The sequence below is a fragment of the Cajanus cajan genome, chromosome 7 (assembly GCF_000230855.2).
Source record: "Cajanus cajan strain Asha chromosome 7, NIPB_CcT2T_4, whole genome shotgun sequence".
Classification (NCBI taxonomy): Eukaryota; Viridiplantae; Streptophyta; class Magnoliopsida; order Fabales; family Fabaceae; genus Cajanus; species Cajanus cajan.
Window position 1 is genome coordinate 2,938,925 of NC_138523.1, and position 11,217 is coordinate 2,950,141.

Sequence of the window (11,217 nt, forward strand, 5' to 3'; positions counted from 1 at the left end):
CCACAAAGGGCGCCAAAATGTTCCAGCCAAGAGGGAGTCTAGGGTTCTTCTCCTAGGTCAATCCTCCCGAACCAAAGCATTCAAGAGTAAAAGATATCTCTCATTAGGTTTAGGGTTCACAGTTTTATAACTACTCCTTGTGGACCCCGTAATCCCATCAATTTCGTGATTCTTCTTGGCCGTTTTTACGTTCCAAATATTTGATTATCATTAATGGGATTTTGTTCTTGATATGGTGCGTGCTAGGCTAAAGTTCTCATCTCTAAGTCCCAAATAAAGCTATATTAGAAATCAACTGAGATGGTACCTATGGATGATAACCCAAGCTCGTTCCTCAATCCCCACATCTTCGTATTTCATCTCGACATGTCCAATAAATCATTTCAGTATAAGTCCGGGGTAGTAGAGGGGTAGAAATGCATAACGTAAATAAAATCGGGTACATTGGTTTAAGATTTCGTAGGATTTTAAACATATCCAAACAATTGAAATTACTAATCTCTTTCTTAGGGGGGGGTGTTGGTTTAAGATTTCGTAGGATTTTAAAATATTTTTTTTAAGTAAAAAAGTCTATTGGTATTCAATCAGGGTTTTATGTCACTTAAAAACAATTGAGCGGTATTAAATATGAATTTTCAAGATTTTTAAAAATTCCATTAAAATCCATTGATATTCATTTGGGATTTTTTACAACTTAAAAACAATCCATTGGTATTCAAAAATATAAGGATTTTAAAGGATTATTGTGTGAGAGGGATTTTGAAGGACTTTCTAGTGCTATTTATAAAATACCAAATTCATAAAACAATCTCATCCAAAACCATCGGATTTTGAAGGATTGTTTGAGGTGACTTTTCAAGTGCTTCAAGAATTTTCAAGTGAGTTTTTCATCTTCTTTTTTTCTATGCTCCTGTCTTCTCCATTTTTTCTCTGCTAATAATACTGCACTATTGTTCATTGCTCATATATAATATTATAGTACTGTTCACATTTCATTCCCCTATTTTGTGAAATTTCGATACGTAAATGATAGTGTCATTGACTTGCTCTATTTTATTCTATTTAGTTGAATTTGTTCCTATATAACACAAAAAAATGCTTGAAATTTTAACTTTTAAGTGATAATTTTTTTAATAACACACGTCAAGAAAAGGAAAAGGTGAAAGATGAAATTAATATCATGATCTCTACAATATATATATATATATATATATATATATATATATATATATATATAAATTGAATTTGAGTTAGGGCTTCTATGAGTAGAATGAGATGAAAATGGATCTTAGTTGGGGGAAGAACCCTCTCAGCGTAAAAACTGCCATCGATCTCTCCTTCCCTTGAGTTTGTTATTCTTATCCCTCCTCCTTTTATGACTCAACAATTATTTTATTTTTTTTACTATGAATTTTTCTTTTTATTTTTATATTATGAAATTAGAATTTTTTTATATTTAAAAAAATAAAATTAACATAAGATATTGCATTATCAAATTTTTTAGGGTTTAGGGTTTATGTCTTTATTAGCTTATTTTTTGAAAAAAGAAATATTGTTAAAATATTTTTTAGAATAATTTACATTTATAAAAATCGTTAAAAAAATATCATATAATATATAACTAATATATATATATGAGGAGGGTTCAAACGACACCGGTGTAACTTTTATAAAGTGTTACACCGCTTAATAACTTTATATTAAATGTGAATTTTAAAAATCCAACCGTTAGATTGAAAGATTATATCTCTTAGATCATATATGTCAAATTTTATATTAATCTAAGATGATTTGATACTTCATTCTCATAAAACAAAATTGACGTAATATATATATTTTAAAATATACTAAAATATGAACATTTTGATTACCTTCAAGTTGTTGTTCAATTTTAACAAAATTTGACATATATGATCTAAGAGATATGAACTTTCAATCTAACGGTTGGATTTTCAAAATTCACATTTAATATAAAGTTATTAAACGGTGTAACACTTAATAAAAGTTACACCGGTATCGTTTGAACCCTCCTCTATATATATATATATATATATATATATATATATATATATTCTCTATATCTAAATACTTCTGTTTATATAGAAAAATTATATATCTAAACATTTTTCTCGAATATACTGATTTTTTTATATAAAAAATTATCTTATGTTTCTATATTTTCGTTTATACTTTTTTTTTATAATGACTGAGGTATTTGATCCATTTGGATAGCCAAGATATATTCGATCTTATATGATTGATGTATTTATTCTTTAAATAATAATAATAATAATAATAATTATTATTATTATTATTATTATTATTATTATTATTATTATTATTATTATACTAATATTATATATATTGCATATGTAATTAGGTAAATATTTTTTGGTGGATTGTGGATTTCCTAATCGACGCCAATTTTTAGCTCCATTTCAAGGTGTAACAGGGTAATGACCCTGAAAATGAGAAAGAATTGTTCAATCTTCGTCATGCGTCTTTAAAGAATGTGATTGAGAGAATATTTGGTATTTTTAAATCAAGGTTCATAATTTTTAAGTCAGTACCTCTATTTTTATTTAAGACACAAGTAGAACTTGTGTTAGTATGTGCAGCACTACATAACTCTCTATGTAAAGAATGTCGTTCCGGTGAATTTCCAATTGAAGCGGTGGATGAACCTTCATCTTTAACATTACCGGTTAAAGAAGATCATACTTTTGAGCCTATTATTCAAACCCAGGATAGCGAGAAGACGCTAATGTTTGGAGGACTAGTATAGTTATGGATATGTAAGTGAATGTTATTTAAGAGGATAGGATATTATGAAAAATTATTATTATGATTATTTATCTAGATATTGTTATTATTTTTTTTATTATTTTTGTCTTTGACTCTTTTTAACTTTAAATGTATGAATTATTTTTTTGAAATCTTATCAAATATAAAAAATCCACGAAAATTCTACAAAATCCACAAAATTCTACTGAATCTATTAAAATCCTGATTTAAAAGTCTTGTATAATACATTAAAATCTTGATTTTAAGTTTTGTAAAATCCTGCAAAATTTTAAAAGTTATAAAAATCTTGCAAAATATTTTAAAATCTATAAAATAATTTTTAACTAAAAAAATCCTTTAAAATCATAATCTAATGCACCCTGCTTAATTTCTTCTCACTATTCAATCCACTTTAAATCAACTCATTTAATCAAAAGCCAAATGTGTACGTATCGGTCCGACACCATGCTAGGTGGACATAATCTTTTAAATTTAATTTGATTTTACTTTTTAATATTAAATTAAATAATTTCAGTCAAGTCACCGATAATTAAATGACAAATTAGCATCAACTAAGCTCACATTAAAATATATTTTTTCGAAAATTACTGATCAATGGTAATTATTAATTTGGGCGGAAAAAATAAATTAACAAATTGACATCAGCAATACCATTGGATAGTCCAAACTATATTAAATTAAATAATTTCAGTCAAGTCACCGCTAATTAAATGACAAATTAGCATCAACTAAGCCCACATTAAAATATATTTTTTTGAAAATTACTGATCAATGGTAATTATTAATTTGGGCAAACTATATTAAATTAAATAATTTTAGTCAAGTCACCGCTAATTAAATGACAAATTAGCATCAACTAAGCCCACATTAAAATATATTGTTTCGAAAATTACTGATCAATATAGTAATTGTAACAGCCCAATTTTCATTGGGCCGTAGGCCCAATTCGTTGCCTGGAACGGATCGTTTCGAAAGTGAAACGGACCATTCCGAAATAAAGAAATTACCTAAAAAACGTAGTTGAGAACGGGCCGTTCCGGTTGGATAACGGGCCTTTCTGAAAGTAGAACGGGTCGTTCTGCTGGGATTGAGAACGGGTCGTTCCGGTTTTGGAACGGGCCGTTCCAGTTGAGATTTTCGCTTGGTTCTGGAGGGTCCAGAACGGCCATTCCACTTTTGGAACGGGCCGTTCCGGGTTAGCTGAGGCAGATTCCTATAAATAGGAGGCCTTACATCTCATTTTCGGACATCTCTCATTCTCTCTTCCTATTCTCTTCTGTTCTTTCTTCTTCCCCTCTTCTTCTCTCCGAAGACCATGGGGCACTTAGAGGAGGAGACCAAGAGATCCCTGTTTTAGTTCGACTGTTGTTTATCCAGGTATGGGAGAAAAGGGAATTATTTCACAACACCAAAAATGCTTTTTTGTGGCAATTTTTATGTTATTTAGCGACCATACAAATGGCCATTAATATCTTTACCGGCAATTAGATTATGGCCGTTGTATGTGGGGTCGGTAAAACTATTAGCGACATTTAAAGTGAGTGCTGGTAAAGACCTTTTAAATGGCCGGGAAAAATAAAAAATTTTAATGACAATTCTAGTGACAATTTTAATGGTCACTAAAAGTAATTTCATTGAATAATAGATTTTCATATATGTAAAAAAAATTGTATAGAAATACAATTGAATCTCATTAGATAAAATAATTTATTTTGATAGCATATTAATACTCAATTAGTTAAATTCAATTAAATAAAATTATTTTTAGTCCATGCATTGAAATTGACGAGGGAATCAAATTCAATTTTTCATCCATTGAATTTTTTTTTTAAAAAAAATTACTTTCTTTACTAATATTCTCATCCACCATTTCTCATAAAAATAATGAGAATAATAAATTTTTTATGAGTACTCCATATTTGCAATAACACCAAATACCCATTTATTAGAGTAATGCAAAATTTATGAGTTTATCATGTTCTTGAGATACCAAGGAAACCATTGAAAAGACAAAATGAATAGTCAATGATATCATGATCCAAAGAAATTACAACAAAGGTCTCTTATGATTTAGAGCTATTTGCTAAAATGTCTAAAAGGTCTTCATCAATTCTTCATCAATTGTAATTGGATCCTGCAAAGCACAAAATAAACAAATGTCCTCCTTCAATGCAGGTTCATCAATTTCCTGTTAACAATATAACATTTAATGTACTATCAAATCAAATGCAATATTACAACAAAAGAATAACATGTGCATAAGAAATGGATTAGGCTCAATACCACGTTATACTTTAAAAGAGAAAATGAATTTGCTGAAATGGAGTATATGAACATAATTGTAATTACTTCAAACAAACATTATGGCGTATCTGATGGCTCTAGCTAACCCTTTCTTTGACAACCAAAAAGTTCCTAAATTCAATCTAGAAAAAGGTGGGGTGCATAGTGGCCATATTCAACGTGGACTTACAAGCCAAATTTTCAAAATAAAACACTGGGGAAACCTGTTGTGTTTGACATGGACATGAGTGCAGGGGATTTTCTAGCTCTATTTTACCTTCTAAAAGTGCCGGTTCAAGTAATCGACCTTAAGGTATTTGATTTTTTTCATTTTTTTTTATTATTTCTTTAAATTTAATTGTTCTACATTAAACCAAATATTAATCAGTATCATAAAGTAAAACAAACTAATTCTACCACGCACGTCTTAAATTTAAAAGAAAAAATGTGAAATGAAATTAAGTAATACAATGTCTAATAAATAATTACCATTCATGGATAAATTGGCAATTGCCTTTGCTGCTAGTATGCGAACAACTTCATCATTATCTTTTCTAGTAAGCTTGAGCAAGGAAGTGAGGTCATCATCTTGAACCATATTGTTTTTGTTAACCTCTACATATTATAATAAATCAAATTACTATAGCAATTGGAATTTTAGTTGATTGTGATTCTACAAATCCAAACAAAAAGGTTGAGAAATTACAAAAGTAACTTAAACCTCTTTAAGAAAAAATAGCATGTGTAAAACAATAAGACATGGGCCAAACCTGTTTTCACAGTTACAGTGGATTTTGTAGGTAATTGTGATTCTACAAATCCAAAAAAGAAAAATATATAAGCTATAGAATAGAAAAAAATTCAACCAGGATATCATATGCTGTCATACAAAAAAAAGACTAAAACAAGCTACATGATAAATAGATATTATTAAATAAATAAACACAAATGATTAGTACTAGAGACCTAATTAAGACAAGACATTTAGACAAGGGCATTGAATTGTTTCTCAATGTTCTTGAGAAAAGGCATAGTCTAAAAAGTTCTCTACTCCATCCAAATATTCTTTACTAACTCTATCACACTCCATCCACCTTTTACTATGAGGGTTATCCATGACTATTCAAAAATTCTGCATTTATATGAGTATTGTGATAATTGAAGCTTTGTATGTAAAAAGAAAAGGCAAGGCATGTGCTAAAGTATAAATGAAAACATTGAAAATAAGTAGCAATTTCTTTTGTTACTTTTTTTTCAATGTTTGTATGTCTATATATAAGTAGCTTATTTATTATTTCACTACCTATCATATATCAATAGTGTTCATGCATTCACACTCGTCAGATCCTAACAATACATTGTTTAACATGAATTCAAAAAGTCATTAATGATATTCAATAAAGGAGACAGAAAGATAGTTGTTAAATGTAATGCACAAATATGGAAATAACCGAATAGTTGTGGGGCTCAAGGTTTTATAGGAATTTAACCTGTCAGAATACCAGAAATGACATCAAAAGTAAAAGTCTTTGAAACATCTAGTGGCTCCCTACAGGAAGGTGATGGCCAAAGATCAGGATATCCAGTACCCCTACAAAAAAAAAATATATTAATAAAAGTAATTGATTAATACTTGAATAAAAGAATTTAAATGTAATGCTTAACATCTATGTAATAATCAGACTTTTTGAATTTTTACATGCTCTTTAATCTTAAAATGAGATAACATACTCAGAAAATTTAATATTAAAAATAAAAGAGAGAGACAAATCTATAAAGGTTGAAATCTACCTCCTTTAGTATATTAAATACTAAACATTGTTTTTGAGACTAATATGATGAACTTGTCAGACTGAGATTTTAAGAGATGTTAAAAGTTTACAGAAAAAGTAAAATTTTAAGCAACCAAATATAACAATATTTGATGAACAATATTTAACATAATTATATCTTTTATACATATTTAAATGAAACAAAAAGCATGCATCATGGACCATCTCAGGTTGAAGAAGGGGAGAGTCCAAAGACATATTTGATTGTCATCTACTGAATTTCTGGTTCAGTGACATGTAGGAAAGTACCGAGAGTTATTCATATTTGTGGCGGATTTTGGCTTGCCACTATAATCCATGATCTGCCATTGATAACACTCAACTGACTTGAGTGGACTAAATCAAAGCACATGCCTCAATCAAATTTTTAAACATTTTTTAAAATGATAACCACTCAATTGCAAAAAAAAATCCTGACTTTTTGAAGTAAAAATGGAAAGGAATTTTTGAATACAAATTTGAGCAATTTTTTCATTGAAAATAAATTTGTGCTTCAAAGAAAAATAAACACCTTTTGGAAGTAGCTTGAGCTTTTCCCTTTCAAAATATGTTTCCTAAATACCTTTGGGGATAAACCCTTCCTAAGTTGCAGACTTGGACAGAATCTTGACAAAAGGCCTGACATTCTTTAATAAAAATTTCACAACTGTATAGGTGCAAATCAATATAAATGAGTAAATGACCCAAAAGAGCTACCTGCAGAGCTTAGGTGCTTATTATTTGGCATCATAGTTGGTTGTGGATGTCACAGAAAGGGCTACCTACAGATGAGCTGACCAAAAAGACTAAGTAAAGCATCTTAGAGAGTATCATCTGCCAAGGCATCGACTTTCAGGGGCAATGCTAAGTGCAACATCGAGGAGTTAGCTAGTTTAGTTTTAAAAATAAAACCTAGAAACACCTCCCCTCACAGCAAATTTTGAACTACATACACCCTCTTATGTCTTATCATTTCAGTATGCAGATAAAACTTGTTAAGGTAAAGCATAAATGATACAATATTTAATCTCCTCAATAAATAGAATTGGAATTAATAAAATACCTCCCAGCATTTTAATTTCTATGTTAAAGATACTCCTAAATTTATTTTGGTAGAGAATATGCTCACCAAGTGGCAATATATCCAGTCAAATCCTGAAAAGCATTATTTTAAAATATCAAATACTTAAAGTCTCAAATCACTCTATATCCATAAAAGATATGTTCGATCAAAGGTGATGTTTGTGTGACTAGGCAAAATTAAAAAAAAGGATTAAATTTTTCATCCATTTTCATTGTAAAACTATTTAATACTTTCATTCAATCATGTTGCCACTTGTTAAAAAAGCTTGACTGTAACAAAAGCTTTTGAAGAGGTGAAACTCTTAATTATGACTGATGAGAAAAAATATGATTCAACGATAGTGTACAGGTCAAAATTAATAAACTCACTACCCTGAGCTATGCTTAAAATACATTACTATCTCCTCTTATTTTCATGCCAAATTTTGAAAATCTTGAACTATAATAATTATGTATGTATGTACATACATGTATATATAACACTCAATATAGAAGGTTCTTATAAATAAAACTAAGCACCAATAATACTTATATATCAATATTTTCTGCCAATTTCAGAAACATACAGCCACATGCATCTGGTGTGTACGAATATATGCATATAACTTTGTATAGAAAGCAACTCAATATAGAAGTATTAGATCTTGGTTCTTTAAAAGATATGTGATGGGAAAGTTTACTTCAATTAGTTAAGTAACAGCTCCGAACAACCATCCGGATGTGCACACAGCTCAGTTTATAAAAACATTCCTTAAACCAGGAATGCTTATAATAAGTGCTAACAAAGCATTCACACATAACAACATGTCTTTCACCATATAGCCAGTGTCTCATCACGTATGTATATGAAGACCGAAAGCCAGAAGTTGACAGTGAAGCTTATCATAATGTTAGATATCTTAAATCTTCACTCTGTTCCATTAAGATAAATGTATTAAAAAATCGAAAGACAGAGCCACTAATCTATTAGTGACGAAGGGATGTATAAATTGGTTAACCCTCCCTGTTACAACTTACAAGTAGTTAGAAATCCCAAAAAAATTAAAAATGGATTGTGAATCAGAGTCGATAATAGTGAGGTATTGGTTCAGAGGAGAAAGGATATTTTACGAATTACAGGTCAAGGACATAACAGAAACAAACAAAACAAATAATTCATGAATAAATAAAAGTCAAAATGGCTTAAACGTGAGAAATTCTGAAATTGAAGATTCAAATTGAGAATGATAGTGAGACCTAACTAACCTTGATATTCAGCGGCAATGAGGACACGGCGGAGGAGTTATTGACGGCGGAAAAGAGAAAAGGATTAAATTGAATCGTGCAAAACAAACCCTAAAATTGAAATTGAAGACAAAATCACAAGATATATTACCATATGAAGATCCAAAAGGAGAATGAGTTGACCCAGCCATCGAAGCTATGCTCAAAAGATAGAAGAAGCCATTAGTGAGAGTGAGAAGCGAGAGTGAGAAGCGAGAGTGAGAGTGAGATGACGGTGAGAAGTGAGGTAAAAGATGAAAAATGCCTTATGCACTGTGAAGAATTTTTTAAAAAAGAAGTTTAAATAAAAATTAATATTAACGGTAATTTTAAAAAATTGTCACTATAATTAAAGTTTTACTGGCTAATTTTTATTGGTCACTAAAAGCTTTAACTAATAATAATATGCAGGCAATTATCTTATTGCCACTAAATAATAGTCGCTAATGATGTTTTTTGTTGTAGTGTTTATATGTAAAGTTACATGAGGGAATTGGGTAGGGGAAGAGTCCTTAGGATTATGAGTAATTTATAATTATTTCTGTTTAGAGAATTATTGGTCTTAAGTGATTCTGTATAGAATTAGGATTACGAATATATATTTAATATATGTAAGAATGATGATTTGGGAGAGAGAATGAAATTATAGAAAAGTGTCTGTAAGTTAGGTTGTGAAAAATTGGATGAATTCTATTTGAGGAATTGATGATCCCATTAGATTCTGTATGTGTTGAGGATTATAAATATGCTAATAATTTGTAAGAATGATGATCTGGGAGAGAGAACGAAATTGTAGAAAAGTGCCTGTGAGTTAGGTTTTGGAACAATTGGGGATTTTACTGTTTATGTTGAAATTATATTAAATTGGTAATACTGTTGAGTATTATATTAATTTATGAATATTATTGTTATATCAATTGATAAAAATTGATGATTTAGATGTGAATTGCTTGAGGTGTATGAAACCTTTATTTTGTTGGACTTATCCGTTGTGTGTATGTGATATGTTATTGAGTTATAAGATGAGATGTGATGAATGTGAATATGATTATGATTGAGGTTCCTCACATCAATGACCAAGGATGGTATGGCCCCTAGGTAAGTGATGCTACAGGGAAGGCATGACCCTGGCATGGTGTGGGATGAGTGAGACAATTGACACGTATCACTTATGTCAAATATGGCAGTCCTGGCATAGGGTTAATTGCAAGAGATTGTGTGGATTGTGATGTGATTGTGGTTCCTCACATCAATGACTAGGGATGGCATGGCCCCTGGGTAAGTGATGCTACAGGGAGGGCGTGACCCTGACATGGTGTGGGATGAGTGAGGCAATTAACCTGTATCACTTATGTCAGTTATGGCGTGACCTTTGCATAGTGTTAATTGTAAGATTTATGTGGATTGTGATGGATTGGTTGTGATGTGATTGTGGTTCCTCGCACTAATGACCAAGGATGATACGAACCTTGGGTAAGTGTTGTCACAAGGACGAGCGTACCCCTGACATGGTGTGGGATGTGTGAGGCAATTAATACTTATGTCGGGGTGGCACGACCTTGGGCAAGAGATGCTATAGGTGTGACCTTGGCATAGGGTTGATTGCAAGATTTGTGATGATTGTTGTGATTGCGAATTGTGACGTGATGATGATGCGCGATTGATAAAGTTATGATACATTGAAATGTTTATGAATATTTTGTTAAGTATCGTGTTATAATGAGATGATATGTTGTGTCTGTATGTACTTTACATATAGATGTTTTCTTTTCCCACCGTACAATTTTGTGAATGTTTTAGGTGAGGAAGATCCGGCTGCGAGTGGCATCTAGAATGCCAACAGTTAAATTAGGGGTATGCTCTAATATTGTTACATCAGGGCAGAGGACTTTTAAAATTTTTATATGGATTTGGAATTGTAAATATCATTTTGAAAACAATTTATAAACTCTTGTGTTTCATTTTCTAAATC

The 11,217-nt window shown here is 30.5% G+C and overlaps 1 protein-coding gene across 1 annotated transcript; it reads right to left on the reverse strand.

Annotated features, from left to right (window-relative positions):
- Window positions 1-4,723: 4,723 nt before the first annotated feature.
- LOC145949608 (uncharacterized) lies at window positions 4,724-10,755 on the reverse strand. Its single transcript, XM_083060067.1, has 7 exons — window positions 10,747-10,755; window positions 9,228-9,317; window positions 8,029-8,054; window positions 6,579-6,679; window positions 5,859-5,900; window positions 5,578-5,703; window positions 4,724-4,939 (listed from the first exon to the last, which is right to left on the reverse strand). Exons 1-7 carry the CDS (start codon window positions 10,753-10,755, stop codon window positions 4,923-4,925), a joined length of 411 nt encoding a protein of 136 aa, XP_082916193.1. The 3' UTR covers window positions 4,724-4,922.
- Window positions 10,756-11,217: the final 462 nt, after the last annotated feature.